Source organism: Genypterus blacodes, unplaced genomic scaffold (genome assembly GCF_046128005.1).
Source record: "Genypterus blacodes isolate CSIRO-AG114 ecotype Tasmania unplaced genomic scaffold, CSIRO-AGI_Gbla_v1 ptg000156l_1, whole genome shotgun sequence".
Classification (NCBI taxonomy): domain Eukaryota; kingdom Metazoa; phylum Chordata; class Actinopteri; order Ophidiiformes; family Ophidiidae; genus Genypterus; species Genypterus blacodes.
In genome coordinates this window covers 6,290,137-6,310,935 of record NW_027466957.1, presented here as the reverse complement: position 1 = coordinate 6,310,935, position 20,799 = coordinate 6,290,137, and the positions used below count along the sequence as shown (strand labels likewise).

Genomic DNA, 20,799 nt, shown 5'->3' with positions numbered 1-20,799 from the left:
GTTGATTTCACCGTGTTGACCCATATAGGAAAAGTATTATGAACATTAAATATGGCAAGAGTACCCGTTAGGAAAAAAAATCAGAGTTAAGAGGTTTGAGCCCTTATTAAAAATGCCCTGTGGGCGTCTCCTTTGAGAGGTGGAACAGCGTGTCTGACTGGAAAGAGACCCTGGGGCAGACTCAGGGCACACTGCAGGGACTACATCCCACAGCATGTCTGGGAGCAGCTGGAGGAAGCTGCTGGCAAAAGCAGGGCAACCTTGACCTTGCTAAATAGACAGACGTCCACTTGATGATATGGTAGAAAAAGAGAGAGAGAGAGAGAGAGAGAGAGAGAGAGAGAGAGAGAGAGAGAGAGAGAGAGAGAGAGAGAGAGAGAGAGAGAGAGAGAGAGAGAGAGAGAGAGAGAGAGAGAGAGAGAGAAGCAACAGGCTGGATATTGGCATGAAACTTGGTTCCACACTGAAAATGGAGCCAGGCTTTGAAGGCAGATGGTTTTGTGAAATCAAAATGTTCCAAAAATGTACAATGCCACTGCACTTTTCCTTAAGCAACACTTTTTGCTCCACTATTAGCCACTATTTTTGTCTTTTCTCTTTTTCAATAAAACCTGAGATTTTGCACATTTGCAAATATACAGTGGAACCTACCGCGGAAGGCTGTCTGTGTACAATATTTACATAGACTGATCCATATGATCACTCAAGAGTTACCACATGAATATTCAGGGCTGAGTCACCTGATTGCAATTTACATAATACATACCGATTAAAAAAGTTTAAGTAGAGGCCAAAGGCACCTCAGCAACTCATCATTGATTATCAGTTCTGAAGCTAAAGCAGACAAAGTCTGAAGTCACTTCTTTGATTTGACCTCTGTCTCTGTCTCTCTCTCATTCTGCTTCACTTAGTTCCTGATTGAGCAGGAATGAGCTGCTGTTATACCCACCGTGCAAAGAGCTGATGAAGTCTAATTTTGGAAGTGACTCACTGAAGTCCATTTATTGGGACAACTATTCTGAGTCCTCAATCACTTTAAATTGGAATTTCTCTAACCATCCTAGATAAGATAATGTTGTTCTCTTTTCTTTATCCCAGTTGGTTTCGTTATTTGTAGAGTCTTATCCATACCAATAGATCAATGAGCAAAGTTACCAGTGGGCAGAAGTTCTTTGTCCACTTATCTTGTTATAAATTCCTCCCCTTATTTTGGTTTATTACACCACAAATGTTATACATTTTTCAGCAACATGTGGTCTGGCCAGAGAAATCCGCAAATCCTCAAACTGTTAATTATAAAACAAAATCAGGAAATGGCTTCAATTCTCATTGTGACCAACATTTTATAATGTCATTAATTTCTGGAGAATTTGAAGGTGGCAGAGGGGAAGTACATGCCTTAATTATCTGTCGGCTTTAGGCTGCTTGGTATTGTATCACTGATAGAGAAGTGCAAAACAGATGTTTAGCAGGCACACACATTGAGAATAAGTGTGGGCGAAACAACACTCAACCCTGCTTGGCTAGACAAAATTGGCAGTGGTCATGGGTGCAGAGCATCAACATAATTATTGTTTCAAGTTCTTCCAGGATTAATGATTTACATTTTGAAACCACAGGCAATCCAGTATAGATCGGTTGTGGACGACTGACCACATGATGTTCAAAACATTTTTAATAATAGGCTTGATTAATCAATAAATCAGTGAACGGGCCTGTCATGCCACACAACACTCTTACTGAACCTTCCCCAGAGATTAAATCCATTTTTAGCGAACGGATACAGAGAGCGCTGGTTTAGAGACGTTGAATACAAAGCAGATATCCATTGTGTTAAGTGCAAATGCATCAAGGCATTTCATATTTCAGGTTTATTAATCATCTGCTGTGACTCTCCCAGAGCTCTCACATAAGAGGCTGACCGTTCTTAGCTGAGCAAAACTTCATTGTGAATCATTGATTTGAGATGAAGGGGGATTTTCCTGTGCAACAGTTATACGGTACCTTAACACACATTCAACAGTTTTTTTGTGTACTTTTAATGATAGTAATGTGATGATAATTAAATTAGAAAGTCATATTTAATCTAACCAGAGGCAGAATCAGCCAACTCTTAGCAGTTATTGCTCTTTTTACAACATCCTTTCATGTTTTATGGTAAACCAAAGCATTATTGTCTCTGTAGCAATTCATTAATCACAGTGTCACTTAGTTCAAATCTCAAAACATTCTCAACCTTTAGTTGAGATCATTTGCATGTTTAATGCAAGTAATAATTCAATTTGTAATGAGATAATTAATCACTGTTGCCACTGTGCGGATTAATGATTGCCGTTGCTTAACAAATACAATAACCACCCCATGTAGGACCCACAGAGAGAAATAGAGAAGCTCTTAGAATACGGGATAAACAATATGTGCCAGGCCAATCACATATTTAATTCAGCTGCAGCATTTTCTGTTCTGTTTTGTATTTGCTATGGCAAAGTATGAAAAATGACTTACCCATTTGTTGCAAAGGGTTGGAAATGAAATGAAACACAGCGCCCCAGCCACAATAGGAAACACATTCTTATAGGGGATTGCTTGTGTGTTTTCTTTTTTCCGTCAATGCAGAGATTTATGCAAGCGCTTACAATGCAGAAATGGCTGCTGGCTGCTGCTTTGCACTGTCTCGCACATGTGTTTGGCATATGTTTTTGTGTAAGGGTGTACAAATGAATAAAAGAACAATGGAACAAACAGTTGTGCTGGCTGGTTTGCACATCAGACACAGAGCTTCCCACAAGTGTAAAATATGTTAATGAGAGTTAATATGACCTGTGAGTGTTGAGATTCCAGCAATGAAACTGTTACTCATGTAGGGCTGAGAACAACCTGGAGCTGTCATTGCGTTAACTGGTTAATCAATTAAAGTAGCAGTCTGAAGGATTGTGGAGTGGGTGGAATCACAGGGGAAACAATTCAATGGCTCCATCCTTCACCTTCCTACCGGCTCCATACCAGAGTGGCATCCTCCCGCCCACACACACACGAGACATGACTGACAACTGAGACAGGAATTCCCCTTGTGCCAAATGGGGATATTTTTTCAGCTCCAGGCTTTTTGAGTACATCAGATTCCATCAGCAGGACGTGATACTGAGAGATGATTGAAAGCTTCTCAGGATGTAATGAGGATACAAGTATATTCTACAAAAAAAGTTTTTATTAAAAAGATCCGCTCTGTATCTTACACTCCTCCAACAAGTAAACCTTTGAGGAAATCAGATATTTGAGATAATGTGATATTTCTACAGTATGTGTCAAAATTAAATGATGGATGAAAAGTCAATAACAAAGGAGATGATGTTATTTATTTTTTTCTCTTGATGTTTTTTTTTCACTCCAATATGAAACTCATTCATTGTCATTGGATAAGCAACATTCTTTGAAATGATGTTGTGCTCTGCAGCTGTTATTTACAACCAACGTGATCCTATAGTCCATTCCGGTCTTTTTCTAATGGAAAATATATGAAAAAGCATTTAGTTTCATCTGTGATACAGGTAATGTATTCAAATGATGGGAATGCAGGAAATAGGAGCTCTGTCCTGTAAAATGGTCTCTTCCGCGGTTCGATAAATTGCTCAGTGTTCAGTAAGATACAGAAGACTCATCAGAGTCGTGATAAATAAGACATTTACGCAGCATATGTAGGAACATCTGCCATGTTCATTTCCTGTGAACACGGTTGTCACACTCATGGATCCGAACAGCACAGGAGCCAACGACTGAGCGGGGAGAGGAAATGTAAGAGGCGCTGAGATGTAACATCATATTTTTAGCGTTGCTTGGTACTTTTCTGAAAGAGATAATGTCATTAACTCGGAGTAGCTTGTTAAACTGAATTGACTTTTTTTGAAGACAGACATCTAGTGAAATAGATAACAATGCATAAGTCTGATTCCATGTTTCTGTGACTGGATCTCTATGAAGCATATTTTATAACCTATAATTTAAAACTCCAGTCCCTGTTTTCATTGATTTGGGCCTCATTCTGATTGATTAGCTCACTCAGGATCACATTAAATTACATGCAGAATTCCCATCATTTCCTCATATTGGAGGCTTTCATAGAGACACTCACTAGCATGTACACAATGGATCCAAAAATGTTAAATAAGTGCTGTTGAGTGTACGCTTTTTCTGCAGATATGCACTGTGTAGTGAAGCTGGGAGCAGCGCCAACCTGCTTTAACGCAGCTCTTAAGTTGTCAATAGGTAACAATAAGAGGATTTTGTTGACAGTTATGTCTGAGGGTCTGTGTCTGTCTGGGGTTTTACAGCATCCTGAATGTATTAGAGATTTTAAGGAGAAGACTACAGGGTCTAGACTCTCGATCTGCTGACTCACATTTCAGTCTAGACGTATAGTTGTATAAATGTCATTTTTGCACACTAGCTGACCTAAACCCAATTAAAAGGAGTTGTTAGAAAGCAGAAAGTTTCATGCAAATGTAAAGAGCAAAGCAATAGAATGAATTGTTAGACAGAAGAGCAATATATACCACAACAAAATATTGATTTAACTATCCATAATATTGTTCAGTCTGAGCCTGAACAATATTATGAAAATTATGAACACAATTAATTTGTCTAATCTGAAGTGAACCATTAGTCTGAACACATTACAGCTACAAATCCATCAGAATTTATTTTCATAGTCAGGATTCTAAACAAAAACACCATCATGCTGCACACCAGCACTACTGTAGAGAGATAGTGTTCCACCATGGCCGCCAGAGAATCGGTGCAGGGCGATATCGATCTGTCACTACTAGACTTGTCCAGCCAGAAACGGTAGAGATTACAGCTGCAGCTATATGCCTCGAACTAAAGACGCCATGTTATTGATCAAGAATTACATCAATCAGACTGAAGTCACAAAATAAAAAACACAAAATAGGTGTCAATGACATATATTAAGGTGCATACGCATGACAAATGACTCAGGGGCTAGTCTTATTAGTGATTCATATACAAAACTACTGGCATTGCCCAAAGAGATCATGTTCCATACATGACAAACTGACTTTAGAATAAAGAACAATCTTCAAGAGGAAGTTCATCTACCTCAGAGGAAGTTTTGGGGATGCTGGCCATTGCAGACTGTTGTGCAATAGGAATTCAGCAGTGTGTTCCCTTTCAGACAGACAGGTCTATGTTTGATCTTTGGCACTGGCATTTCTTGTCTAGAGCTTATATTGTTCACTTCCTTCTCACCATATTGATCTCAGTAACAATGGGTGGAGGGATCTCAGTGTGCTTTATGACTCAGCAGACTGGTTCTGCTGAGTCAATCCAGGTTAAGCCAGGTTGTAGAGAAAGCAACCTTCCTTTTCTTTTTTTTTGACTTGGCACAGGAGAAGTGTTTTAATGGCATAGAGGCAGAAACTGTTGAGTGGCTGAAAATAAGATGGCACATAAAAAATTCTTTACAAGACAATGGATTGATCAGTCCGTCCACCAAGAGGCGCTTGGTGCGACTCATTACTGTCTTAAATTGGAAATGTACACCACAGGGCTCAGGGGTTAAACTTTGGTCAAACCTGCTTTGTCTGCCCAGTGAGTGTCTGTACAGCCACGTGGGCCAAAGGGCTCTACTAAACACATTTACCAGTTACTTCTTATCATAAAATTGAGCACAACTGCAACGCTTCCCTTTTATTTTATGTCTCATCATCAAAGGGTTAACGAACACTTTGCTTCCTGCATAACTGCCACCAGCAGTAAAGTAAGTTCATCTTAATATGCTAACATATCTACTGGACTACTTACTGAGACATTTCCAGTGCCTCGCTTCATGCTATAGAGTTTCTTTGCATGCAAACAGTGTCTATGTTTAATATTTCTGTTCACTTCTAATGAGCATCATTACTCCTGCATTGATGCCGAGCCAAATGAGCTTGTTGAATTTTTAAAAAGGCTCAGTTATTTAAAGCAATGATATGAACATTAAATCTGCATCAAAAATCTTGCTTGAGACTTGCATCACAGCAATGAAGCATACTTCCCAAGCCCATTAGCTATTAAATAGATGGAGTTTAGGTGAGGGGGGTAACCAAAACAAAATGGTGTTACCTTCAGTTCAGTTTCGAAGTTGCATGTAAATTCTCTTTCATGTATTTCATGCCTGAATGAATGGATCACAAACACCCCGCATCAAAGTGCAAGAAGCTCAGCTGCTTCAGTCTGAAGAGATGTGTGCATAGCTTCAGTAGAATGGGGTCATACTGGGACAGCTTATTAAGACTTAACCCTTCAATCTGTTTGTGAGCAGCGAGCCTTCCTGAATTGAGTTGCACTTCTCTCCTTGCTGGTATGCGGCACATTCGCTTTGTGAAGTCTGTGTTTCTACCCATAATCGCTGTTTTTTTTTTTTTTAAATCTGTAGAAAGAGATCAGAGGGGATATTTGCAGAAGAATGACATTTCTGGAGTAACAGCTAAGAACAGATTGTGTTCTATTAGAAGAATCGCAGTGTTCAGGACTATTGCTGTAGTCCAGTGAGCAAGAAATCTCCCCAGCAGAAACAGAATAAGCTTTGCCTGTCCGGCTTCTTGACAGAATGCTGAAATTGAGTGATTGTTGCAGCAGTGAAAAATCCCCCAGGTGAAAAATACAAGGCGGTAGATTCACTGCATCTTACCCATATTTGGTAGATACGGGACCGGACATGTCACAGCAGCACCACAACACATGACAGCAGCTAAATTTAAAAAAAAGCTGAATATACTTCTAGAACAACGTTAAGGCCAGACTCAACAATTTTTCCGATACAGTTTCTTATCACAGATTCTTACAATCTCACTTCTGCTCCTTTAAGGTTTTGGAAAGCTACTGTACACAATGGAAACAGAATGTGAAGGCACAGTCATGTGTGACTTCAGGGAGAATTACTGATGATCTGTTGGCCCCCTGGGAGCAGACCTGAAATAATCATGTTGGTTGGCTCAGAAGAAAGATGATGGGTGTCATTTTGATTTATGCCGTGTCACCTTATGTTTTAAGATACATATGCATTTGGCAGCGTGGTTGAAAAAAAACTGTTCATCATCTTCGTTATCTGATGTGGAACTTGAAGACTGTATTCTAAGCGTGAATTAGGGAAAGGCCATTTTTCATTGTGCAAATAAATGCAAGTAGAAATCTTGAAAAATGAGACATGATTAACACCTTCTCAACACATTTACACAACACTTTATTTTCAGTTGGCTACATCGCGCTTCATGACGTCAAACCAGTGTGAAGGGGGGAAAATGTTTCACACTTTTGTTGCTTCCAAGACAGAGAGCGACACAGATGCAGAGAAAGAAAGCTTCTGTATAGCATCAAAAAGAGGTAAAACTGTGGGTGTTTGGTGTCTCTCAGCCTGCTGTTACAGACAGGTGTTACATCTGCATGTCTGCTGAGTGCTACCAGTCCCTAGGGGAGCAGATTCAACACATGCATGCACAGACATGGTCAAGGTCTGCCTCTATAAGTGTACCCGAGTGGAACTTGCGCATAAAGCATGCCAGCCTTCAGCATCGATGTCATTCAGCCCTCACAGCTCATGAAACTGTGCAATTCGCACAAGCAATTCCAGCTCAAATCAACAACAGACTCAGAAATGCTGGGTGGGTATCACAGTGTGATGGCATGGGACAAATGAAAAAACTTCGGTCCAGGAAGCTGATATGCAACGTGCACTCGGTCCGTTGCAATTGATTCTTTAACAGGGGAATTTAACAAGGCAAATTCTAATTGGCATGTTTGTTTCAATGGTATATAGGATAAACTGCTTTGATCCATCGAGGCACAAAGAAGGCCAGACTGCAGCAGCTCAGTAATAATACAATGATTTGACAAAAGAGGTCTTTATTTTATATGAATTCATTTCAAGTGTGTACTTTCGGTCGACCTCCTTGTGGCTACAAAAGAGGAAAGTTGATGATCTAGTTGCTTGAGTTATTAAGAGCTGTAGGTCAGGGTTGCAAATTGAGCAGCTGTGCACCTCCAAACGCTGAAGTGCAGCAAGAAGCAGGGGGGCACAGAAGCAGCCAGATCAGTGCGGTGCTGCAGCTGACCACATCAAAGGCGGCAGTGTGAAGTGAGGGAGAGAGGAGGTTAGGGGAGGGTCTCAGCGTGCTTTAACTCCGAGGGGTGTACCTACAGATATAGTAGGACTGCTGGCAAGGGGGTATATATACTATGATGTACAGGGAAGAAACTATAAAGAACAAGTGGGAATAAGAAAGGCAAGTTAGTGCTGTAGGTAGACAACACTAATGAGTATTCCGACAAAAATAGGCTTTCTAAACCGTACTGTTCTTATATTTAATTTCAGACCTCACAGAAAAAGAAAATGTGAGCGGTAATTAAAGGTGATCTAACATCCTGCAGGTCCCTGTGAGTGTTCACAGCGCCTTGTTCAGCATAAGGCCGCCACCAATCCCTCCATCTCGGCAGGGAGGCTCGAGGATGGTGGCACTCTCAAGAAAGGCGAGGATAATCTCGTTCACTTGCCAGTCACCAGCTGAAAAACAATAGGCAGACCCAGTGACTGTTTGCCTAATTCTTGTAAAGGTCACTGCATTTCTAATCACTTTCAATCAAAATACAGCTAAAAAACATATTCCATCTGCTAGATTCCCACATTGTATGCATCCATGAGAATCCAACCAAACCCTTCTAAAAGGTCTTTCTTAAGGTGAGCAGGTTAACAGTTTACTTTTTATTCTTTGTACATCCGACACCTTTAGAAGACATCGGCATGCTTTGACTTTGACAGTATGTGGTCGCCCTCTGACTTTATTGTTTTTATACCTTCCTGTCAACAAAAATATATCTTTCTTGATCCAGGCTCTGATCATTTTGAACCGATAGTTTGCCCCATCATTAAATGATGCTATATCCAGGTGTGTATATTCAGCCTCTTGTGTCACATTAAAGGCTACTTTATACGTATATTACTTGAAATTCTTGCGTTAAAATGTATTCATATGGAAAACGTGATCTACAAGGAAAGTGCTCTGGTCTCATAATGGATTGGCTCATGCACATTACAAGGTGTTCAAGTCAATGATTACAGGTGCAGCCAAAATCCATTTCAGTTCAAAGTGATTTTGACTCTGCCCTCTACATCTTAATGCATGAATTTATCAACTCAAGGGAATTGGGAGTGGAAAAAAAATGCATCAGCATGAAACAGTATGTCCATATTTGAAGTTAAAGCATGAAATACATTACTGAAGGTCATTAAATCTGGTCAGTTAACTTTCCAAACTGTGCAGCATAGCCGAAGAATGATCACACAAACGTTGAAAGACGTAAATCTGAAATTGACGTGCACGAGCAAAATTGGATTACACACCATGTAAGAGTCACCACGGTGATGGCCTCGGCTGGATAATGAAACTAGGAATGTAGTTCCATTTTGCAAAGCGTTAATTTCAGGATAAATTCTGACTACCGTACAAAGCATTTGCGCAGGATTACCCTCAATCATTTATAATTATCTTAAAAGATTTGAACCTATTTGGATATGATTTTACTGAAGCCCCATGACAAAGACTCTCCCATATAGATCTAACAACGTTTCCAACTTCTCTCCCATTAACCACGAATTGCTTTGTGAATTCTAACAGGAACATTGAGCATTATTGCACCTTTTTAGGCACTTTGCCATGTGTTATATGTTTCAACACTAAATATAACCCATATTATGTTCAAGACAAGTGTGAATTCATATCATAATCATATTCAGTGTTGCCTGATGGGTGTGGAAAATCCTTTTCGGAAAGTACTGTGGCTAAGCCCATGATCATGGGGACGATTTAAAGTAACACGGTGTCAAATGTAGACGATGAATTAACCACTGAGGAGCAGTTGAGGAATTCAGAAGACGTTAGGTGTCTTATAACAATCATATATTTGAGATTAAACACTTGAATCACATTTTCTGCCAAGCCTTCTTACAGTACATCATCTCCACAATGTACAGTATGTAACCGACTGTCTATCCATCTCCCTTTCTGTCCTTCTCCCTCACAGATCCCTCAGGTGAGTTATGCCTCCACAGCCCCTGAGCTGAGTGATAACACACGCTATGACTTCTTCTCCCGGGTGGTGCCGCCGGACACCTACCAGGCCCAGGCGATGGTGGACATCGTCAAGGCCATGCGTTGGAACTATGTATCCACGGTAGCTTCAGAGGGGAACTATGGAGAGAGCGGCGTCGATGCTTTTATTCAGAAATCACGAGAGGACGGTGAGTGTTTCTTTTTGCCTTTAGAGTTTAGTTACATGTATAGAGCATCCTAGTTTTATTTAAAATGACATGAAAGAAGCCACACAATATATTTATTATTTGGAGAAATAGTATAAGTGCCTACCTTTCATAGCTTGATGTCTCATTCAGTCTCTAATTGATTTGCTGTTCACCATTAGGCTTCAACCAACGCAGCCTGAGGGTAACTGTGTTTGTACCTTTACCCAATGCCCACAATCTGGAAGGTGGAGCAAAAAGCCTTTCAGCATAGAGTGTGGTGGTGGTGGTGGTTGGTGTGTGTGTGTGTGTGTGTCCTCTGTGTGTTTTTGTAATCTCTGCATGAGTATAAGCAGGGATAACAGCTCACACTTTGATTTTCACATTTCTCCAGACAGAGTGTAGACACAGAGATCGCTTAGAGACTTGCTTAATATTTGCATTTGTATGTCATTAGTATGCACATGACTTTTTTTGTATTAAACATTGTCGCAGCTTGAACTAAACACTGAGATTAACACAGAATTAACAAAAATGTACGTTTGAGATGCAAATGTTTCATGCAATTTTTAAACATGAATACCGGGTATGAATAATGTGGAAATCAGACTTCCTTTCATGAAATCTGAGTTTGCACAAGGCTCTCAACCTTTATCTCCAGGGAAAACTTTTAGCCGCTTCAGAAATACATTAAGGCAGCGAGGGAATTGAATCTGACTTTCAAAGACTGAGATGACGACAGTGTGAATGTGAAGCAGCGGGGCTACACTCAAGCAACGAGTATTCGGAATACAGTCAGTTTGGCACAGGAAGCTGTCCGCACATGCTCAGTCTGACCCGTGCCCTCTTCTGAGGCAGAATGTAATCACTACTGACATGTCCAGTCCTCTCTGTGGCACTGTGGTCCCCTCAATGCTGCCAGCTTTAAGCTGCTGCCCATCACCAGTGGTTCTGGAGAGGCACCAACAGCAGATTATTCCTGCAGAGCTCTCCACACTCGGCAGCTGAGATGGATAACAGCTAGAATGAAGTGAACTCAGAACACAACAGTGTAAACAACAGTGCTGGGATGAATTACATTTTGCAGTTTTGCTTTTCAAATATTACATAATTCTAAGATTTATTGCTGCAGAGTTTACATACATGCATGATAACGTCAGATAGGTTGCATGTTAATGTTTATGCCTCTATGAGCTCAGGCCAGATGAGACTCCACTGAAAGTGAAAGGATCGTTTGTATCAGTACCTACACCATATATATCTCTATGCAGCTTTCAGCTGGGTTCAGCTAATTGTATTGGCTTACCGCTCAGTCTAAGTTCCTGTGGCTCTCACACACCTCTGCCTTTATAACATCATGAGCAGCTGCTCCCAGCACTGAAGTTCACAGAAGACAATCTAATACTGCCAAATATGAGAAAGCACAGGGACAAAGACAAGCAAGGCAAGCGTCTTGTGAAGAGACCGAAGGAAGCAAACTGCTCACTAAATGGTGACTTCATGATACCTTCATAAATATATAATATTAGTACACTCAAATGATTGCATTGTGCCGAGGCCCAGGGGCCATGACAAAGGAGTTGTGACCAATTTCTTGTTTAGTGAGAGATTTCACAAATTGAATAATGTCACTTGGCAGCAATAGACAGCATGTCAGGCAAATACTGTCAATCACACATGCAAAATTGTTTGGTTGAGTTTTGTGTGGTATGAGTACATAGAGACAAACGCTCTATTCAACATCCTGCACTCTATTCACTGCCTTTAACTGCAGGGAATTTTGAAGCTGAAACAATCGTTTGCTGCAAAAAAGAACTTTTCCCATGTTGCGTTTCATTACGGGGTTCTTTTCAGTAAATCAAGCATTGATTATGCAAGAAAGGCTCAACAGAAGGAGCTGTCAAAGCCACAGGTACTTGGTTGCTAAATGGTTCTTGGGCTTGTAGGCTCACAAAATGAATCAGGCAGATCTGAAGGGCTGTTATGTTAAAGCCAAAGGCCATACTGATGTCAACCATCTGAAGTCGCTGGAGTACCTGTTGGAAACCTATTATCGCTCTCAGTGACACATTTGAGAAGCTCAGAATTAGGTTAAAATAAATTGTAGTTCTTTGAAACTGAGGGAAAAACTAAAAGCACTGGTGGTAATGGATCATATTTTGGGTATAATAAGCAATGGATTTTTAAGCAGAATTTTTTTATTTTACTTCTGTCTTTATGTTCTACTTCAGCTGTGTGTGAAGGAAAAAGCTTCACAATTATGGACACTCATTACTGTTTCCCTCAACTAATTGGCAATCAGGTGTATTAAGATGTCTTGTTTACTGCACTCAAACAGAATATGCCTTTTACACATTATGTTCAAATTATGATTTCGTCATAAACAACTGGAGAAAGCACAAGACAAAATTTGACACATTGCAGGAATTGTTTCTTTGGGGATATTCAATTTTATTCACCGTCTTGAGTGCCTCCAGCTTATAAATGGATGGTTAATGTGACACTTTATTATGATTTTAGTTTTCATCGTAGAGAGCTATGTTTTAATGTCGCTGCGCTGACTTTAACACCAGCCAGCAGCATCTGCAGTTATATAGTACCTGGAGGCAAATTTCTGCATTAAATTTCATTTAAGTAACGTTTAATTCTACTGCATATCTGTTCCCCGGCTAAGGGGAATATGAAAAAACAAATGTCTTCTTCAGAGTGCAGATTAAGAGAATAATTGCATTTTTGGCCGAACACGTGCATTAGTGGATAGGTGTTGTATTTTATGTGAGATGAGTCAAGGCCCTGCTGATTTCCTTTCCGTCTGCTCAATTGGTTCTCAGGTTGAAACATAAGACATTATCTCAGTATTTGTTCGGACTGGCCTGACTGCACAGAATAAATCTCAGAGGAAGTTGCAAATAGGTTTTATGTGTGAGCATGTGTAAATGTTTGGAAAAGATGACAATTAACAGAGGGGTCAGGTCTGTTTCTGCCTCCATTGCTTGTGTTGTTTGCAAATGCTCATTCTCTAAAAATGGACAGTAAGTATTCTTTATATGCTACGCTTATTTAGATGCTGTTTCTGATGACGTTCATCTGAGAAATTGATACATTTTTAGTCACAGTGTACAGAAGAGGAATACATTTCTTCACAATGTTGTTCAGTGTTTTCACAGCTGTCAACAGCAAGATGTCCTTAACCATGACTTGTAAATCCAATTTTTTACTGTGTTTGAAATCTGTTACCCTGCAGAGACAAAGCAGAGGATAATGATGCAGTAATGCAAGCTTCTTAGCATCTACATGAGTAGGATTATGTCAGTTTGAAGTTAAATTGTGATCTTCATATTTTTCAGCTGAGCTTTTTACTGGATTTCTCTTTTGAATGTCGCCTTGTGCTTCCCTGAATCCCACTGACCCCACAATTGGAGAATAAATAATGTTACTCTATGAATAAATGCATGATTCCTCTGTAGGCGATCCGTCTCAAGGGAACTTAGTGTTTTGTACTCATACAAATAAGACGGTATTCTTTATTTTGAGCAGATGAGATATGCTAATCATAGACAAAGAGGTCACTTAAGTCTTGATATGTATGTTGTCATTCTGAACAATCAAACACTCTGGGAAAATCAATGTTACAGGGAAAGAAAACAGTTTTCCAGTGATGCTGCCATCTTTCAAGTGGTGGTGATGCTGATTAAAGCGGCTAAATGTATAAAGAATGAGAACCACCCAACTGACTTATCTGCTGTGATGTTCTCCATGTTATTTTAGTCACAGATGATTAGAACCAAACTCCTAGTTAGGAGTGGATTCTCTGCATCTCACTGTACATTTAAATTAACACTAAACTCAAATTAGTGTCAGTGATGCGATTAAGGGAAAAGCTGCAGAATAAATGAGAATACACGGATGGAATAAATACGATTTCTGTAGTTCGGTGGATATACATGAGTTGCTTCATCAGCGAGTGAGAGGAAGGTGCCAGGTGAGGAAATGCAGGCGCAGAGTACTTAAGCTGATTGTAAGCCTACATGTTTACATGCTTGAGTAAATCAATTTACTTTCTCATTATCTCGGTGTGGGAGTACACAAATATTGAATTAAGCTGATTTCAATCTTATTATGGTGTTTACATGATGTTTGCACTGATTCAGTAACAAATAATATATTGAAAAGAGCTATGTAACTTCCATTTCTATTTCAGTTCAAAGGAGAAGAGAATGAATTTCAGTTCAAAAGAGAGATGGCAAAACAAACCCAAACCAATCTAAATGTACTAATAAAGTTTTAAGTCAGAGTTTATACATATAAGTAAATAATACTTTCCCCAATGTAAATAAATAGTAAAGCTACAAGGATGATGTGAACTGTTGAGTGTAGCAAACTTTTTCTTGCACTTCAAATTGTATATTCAAATGAAGAATCTCTTCCTTATTGACAATTTTGGCACTGAAAGAGGAAAGAAAATTGTCAGCCAACGACCTAATGCTGCGACAAAGAGCTTCATCTTTCAAGCCAAATTGTTTCTTTGATGTTGAAGTTTTTACTACACATTACACAAGATACAGTGTGTTTGATGCTGACACGAATTAAGTAACTGATAAAGAAACACACGAGAAAGCGGGTGGAAGCTGATAATTAAATAATGTTAGAGTAATTAGAAACAACAATACGAGTTTCTGATCCTGATGGAAATAGAAAGGCAACAAAAATGAAGACATAAACAAAGAAAATCCTCAGATTCCAATTGAAACATTGCACATATTGGTTTATACACTGCAGTCTTTTCCCCCCCCTAACATACAGTATTTTAAATTTCTGCATGATCCAATCTGTAAAGAAATTAGAGTGTCGTTATCATTTGACTCCAGCAGTGAAGCCACACAAAAGGAAGGAAGGCACAAAGGCTTAATTCTCATTCAGACTACACACACCCGTTTGCATGGGTCCTTGAAGTGGGTCGCACCCAGCATGAGGTCAAGGTGAATAGTGTCAGCATTAAGACATAGTGGCAATTTTGCATGTGACTTCACAACAGGCATCACTTTTATATCCCTTTGCCATGAAGGCTCGAGTGTAATTATACAGATATACAGATTACAAGAGAGGAGGGATAAGACATTTGCTTTACCCATGATGCCGTACCCTTGTCACACACTCTTGACGTGCACGACTGCCCTTGAAGCAGAAGTATTTGCTGCCTTAAAAGAGTTCTTTGTATTTATTCTTCTTTCTAAAACACTTTTGCAATCTCCTGTGTCCTTATTAGAGACTATAGGATCCTCTGAAGTAATGCAGACAGATGCTCTGTGTCCTTTTATTGACACCATGACAGAGGAAAGTCACTTTTTCAGTTTCTATTGCCTTATGTAATCAAGTTTAAGGGCTCTTAAATCAGAAGAGGAGATGCTTTCATTACAAAACACATTAAGTCCATTTTATGCCAGACAGAGCCATAAAATATAATTTCAAATATCTGTAATCAGATTTTGTGCTTTCTCAAACTCGTTGACCAGGACTGTTGTAAAATTGAAGTAGGCAGGAGGGCAAAGACAGAGAAGCACAGGGATGACAGGGAGATTATGTAAATGTTAGAAAGTATTATAGCTCTCACCAAGAGGGAAATGTCAAGAAGAATTATCTCAATACTCATTAGCTTCAAACGCGTGGCAACAAATTCGGACTGAAGAAATACAGTAGTTTTGTTAATATTTAGGTATCAACACATCACGTTTTATGTACACAAATACCATGGAGTTGTGCTGCAGTTGTTATAGATAGACTAACCAAGGAAAGACGAGCAAATCACTACACTAGGTTGGCATAATGCAAGAATGAGAGAAAAATCTCGTCTCGGTTCAGGCAGAATCCCTGACAGCTGCTGCTTCAGCTTCAGGCCTCATTGAGTCGTGATGATCGCTGCGTTGGGCTTCTGGGGGTTAAAGGAAACTGAATTTATTTGGACTTTATCAGTATTCCCCCGTTTTCCCAGCAATGAGCACCTGCCTGCATTGTTGATACCATGACTATCCACAAGACTGCAGGTGGAGCAATGAGCATTCAGGCCAAATTGCTGAGCTGATGGGCTGATGAGCTTTAACACACAATTTTGACGACTATGCATTATTTAATAAAGACAGAAAGTACGATTTGTGTTACATTAAAACACTAAACACATATGATTACGTTTCGACTTTGTATTAGATAAGAAAATAGCGTTGGATAGATTACATTCATTTAAGTTCTGTGTTCTATTTTTCCAGTTTAATAGCTTCTTTGATTACCAGCATTTTGCAACTACAAAATGGTCCCTAGGTCCCTCTCTTTAAAACTGTCAGTTACTCTAACAGTGGCAGCTTTACTTTCAAACACATGGCCATTGGTTCCTCAGACAGTTTGAAAATCAGCGAAGGGTTTCATCTGCAGGTGTGCAGGAAGATCCATTGTAAAGACAATATCACATGTCGTGTTTGCATAATGTGCTTTGTCTCTGCAATGTCAAAGGAGATGGACCAACACTGCACGACAGGTTTTCATTCAGTTAGGAAAAATTAAATGGGTCTATTAGATTTATCTTTAGGTTTTTCAACTAGCCTTAGTTTTTATTTAATATAGGGTTGAAATTCTCACAAAAATGTGTTTTGGGATCACCTGAGGACAGTTCATTACTTTATCTGTGAAAAGTTTTATGTCCTAAAGTTCTGTTCTGTGGCTCTGCAGGAAGCTGGCCTCGAGCATCCAGCCTCTCTCCTTGCAGATGTCTAAATAACAAGTGATAACACGAGGAAGAAATTCCAGATGTGATATTAAAGGTGAAGACACTTTATCACAAATTGAAGGAACCCTCAGGTAGCTGAGATAGTGCAGCAGCTCAGGGGGAACCTCTGAACCTTGGCACAACCTCATTATGCTGCACATTTTAGAGAGAGGTGGGGATGGAGAATATGTGTCTGAATTAGAAATCATCTAAAATATGGCTTTAGAAATACCTAACCTTGTTTATGTATTGTGAATTGCCAATGATGTGAGCAACTGCTTGGGTAAAATGATGTATCCGTTTTTAACTTTCTACATTAATGTCCAGAATAAACTCTCGTTTGTCGTTATGAATAACAGATACATGTACGTACTGTATATAAGGTAGAAGGAGTCCATTCAGTACTAATGCTTCATATTTGGCTCTTACCACAGTCTTTCTGATGAATCCATACCAGTAATTGCAGATGTGTCACTCTTTGGCACGCACACAGTCTAACAGTGGGAGATGAACAAACTTCAAAAACATATAGGATAAATAAGAGGTGCTGAGGAGCCTCCATATGTGCTTATGAGCTCGGTGCTTCATGCAGGCAACACATTTACTATGTGAACCTCTGGCCAGCACATGAGTGAACCATCACATTACAAATACAAGGACACTACATAAAGCCACTGAGTAATACTGTATATGTCAGTTGGAGATGTTTTGCTGATAAAAACGTTAACTGACTTTTGAACCAGAGGCAGAATGGAGCTAAAGAAAGAGTTTTGAAATCTAAACCTAAATTATAGAACGCCTACAGTTTCAGCTAAATGTAATGGAGAAACGGGAATAGATTAGTTAGATGGACAGTAAAACTAGAATGCAGCCATGATGGCTCATACCTCTGCCAAGCCCAACAGCCCCTTTGTTTGCCTATATAAAGCTAGCATTTTAAGATCGTAAGAGGGATGTGTCGATTCCAAATGGCAGACGCCTGAGGCAACGTTAAATGCTTTTATTGCTGGTGATCCTCACAGTACACTAAGAGAATTTGTGATAGGGATTTTAAGTACAATTTAGATGAAAGCATTGTTCGTTCCTTAGCTTAAACCAGGCGACAACTTTTATAGGTTGGTCCTAAAAATATCGCCTGCATAATCATACCTGAGTGCTAGTATAACTATGCATATTCAAACTCTTAACTCTCAAGTCCGGGACGATGAAGGTCGCTGCTCTCCACCAACCAAACAGAAGATTTTCACATAGATCAGAAAAACCAGATCACCAGTCTTATCAGTTGATTAGACTTCCCTAATCTGAGCTACAGGGGGGTTCAACTGTCCTGCAAGCCCATGAAGGAGTTTTATGGCCGGCAGTGGCACTGAAACCATCAAAATGACACCGAAGATGAACATTTTTTTCAACCTTAAATCCTTAGTTTTACACCAAAGTGATCTGAACTGGGATATGAAAAGCCCACAAGAAGACAGAGGAAGTGAACAGGTCAGCACTTTCTCACACCGGTGTGTCTCTGGTTGGAAGCATCATTGATCAGCCCTGGTCGTAAACCCACGGTCATCCAGAAATCACAAGACTTCACCACATTTTTATCACCCTCCTTTCCCCAGTCGTGCAGGCTTTTTGTCAAAATATCAAACCCTCCAAACTTTCGGCCCCGTTGCAAATACGAGCCTGTAGATGAATGTGGTCGTATCAAAATGCCGCCGTCCGACATTTCCGTTTAAAGATTTTGCTCGGTGTAAACATGCCTTGAGGTCTGTCGAGATCTGTCATGCGAATTCATCATGCAGCAGTGTTGAATCGTCTTCTGGATCTATAGTCATAACTGCTGATGCATGTTTCTAGCATTGTGTATGACTATACACTGACTCCATAAATGGGACCCCTGTGTGACCCCTGGATCTGGATCAATATCTAAATCTGGACAAATCTGCACATGATGACGGTCTTTCATTGGTTTTACATGTCAGGAACAAAATGCCTGACACCTGCGACATTAAAGAAAATCCAGATAAGATGAAGAATGATAGAAATGCCAACACTGCCATTTATCACACGTGAGCACAGAATTGATGCAGAAACGCCTTCTGGTGGGTTAAGATTTGTCTTGTAAGGAAAAAAGAATTCCAACCATTTCATTCATCTTTTGTTAGAAATCTAACCGCCTTTGGGATCAATTAAAGGAAACATATCACCTGGTAGAAGCTGACAGAGAGCATGAGAGAGGCAGACTGGGACTAATCCTTTACCTCAGCTCTTACCTGATAAAACAGCTATAACATTTGGTTTGCCTCATGAGAAAGAGCAAACTCTGGAGTTAAAGTCTTTCAGTTACATCATGTGGCGCTACATGGATTCCCAGCGTTGTCAGGTGAGGCATTTTTAAACAGAGGAAAGCTCATTTCACAGCGCTCATATGTCATTCAGTCATTTTGAAATGCCTTTTATAGTTGCCACAGACCCTATTTCAGCAATTCCCTAGGGATAAATAAAGTTTTATCTTGTGTTATCGTATCTTATGTACCTTTTAACAGGTTCTGGGAGTTGAATAGAAAACGTGCTCTCTGGCAAAGGGACAGAAATGACATTAAATTGCAATTGTGTCCTGAAGAATATAAAAGGTATTTATCTAAATGGCTGCACAGTCAGGGTGCATGCTTGGGTCAAAAGCAAAACAAAAACAAAACACAAAATGATGTTAACCTGTTCTGAACTGGATTAATAGCTACTGAAATAAAATGGACAATGTTGGATTTCTAAAGCATCTACTCACGCAGACAAACCATTTGTTTACCCAGTTGCAGGAATCACTCTTATTGTAGTTCCAGTAAAGTAAACTCTGTTGTCCCAGCAACAACATTTCAGATTTTGGAAAATGCTACATTTTGGAAAATGCAATTAGTACATTGAGTTTTATCTATGGTTTGATACAGTCTACATGTTTGGATTGAAGCATTTGTTGCCAATATTACTGATAAATCCAACTGGGACATCCCAAAGATATTAACATTTCTTTTAATTAGCATTTGATTTGAAGGTTAAAAAGCCCCTGACACCATATGTTGACTTACATGAGCCACATTGCCAGATCAGTGACATTTGTCTTTAAGTAAAACCACAAAATTGGTAAAAAAAAAGTGGTTTGGAATTATTAGCGCATGAATGCTTACACTGATAAGCAGGTGGAATTTCATGATAAGATAACTCGACTTATATTTGCACATCCGAGTCTTGTCACTTGATGATGTTAATTCAGGCCAATTTCAATCTGATTATGGTGTTTACATGATTAACTCATTATTGACTCAACAGTGTTGCAATGACACCTGTAACATGCAAGTAAACATAGTGACGGAGAAATATTTGCGTAGAATGCAAGCAGATTGTGCAGCAGATATAATATCTATTCAATATTGATGATTTACAATTTCTGTGTATCATACTATCAATCCTAACACTCATGTAATTTTTCAAGAAACATCAGGTTGATATATTCCCATAAACTCCCACAAACGATCACGCTTCTGTCGGAAACACATAATAGCAGGGATGTGCATGTTTATAGCTTGCAGTAAACACCAAGCTGAATGAATGACTAATGTCAGTGGTGCCCTCTTGCCCTCCCTGAGCTTCCTCTGTGCTGTGGGGGTAAATAGAGTGTGGGTCCATTTCCTGTGGGACTTGAAGCATGCTGATATCAGAGGAGGTTGCTGACAGATGTAATACCATGACTGGTTGCCATTTGGCT

General features: G+C 39.6%; 1 protein-coding gene across 1 annotated transcript in view; it reads left to right on the top strand.

Annotated features, from left to right (window-relative positions):
- The window catches only part of LOC143013257 (metabotropic glutamate receptor 4-like), a 90,024-nt gene that overhangs the window by 35,776 nt on the left and 33,449 nt on the right, over nt 1-20,799 (top strand). Inside the window, exon 2 of the mRNA XM_076166814.1 lies at nt 10,078-10,294. Within this exon, the coding sequence (XP_076022929.1) occupies nt 10,078-10,294 (217 nt within the window). The remainder of the gene's footprint in view (nt 1-10,077; nt 10,295-20,799) is intronic.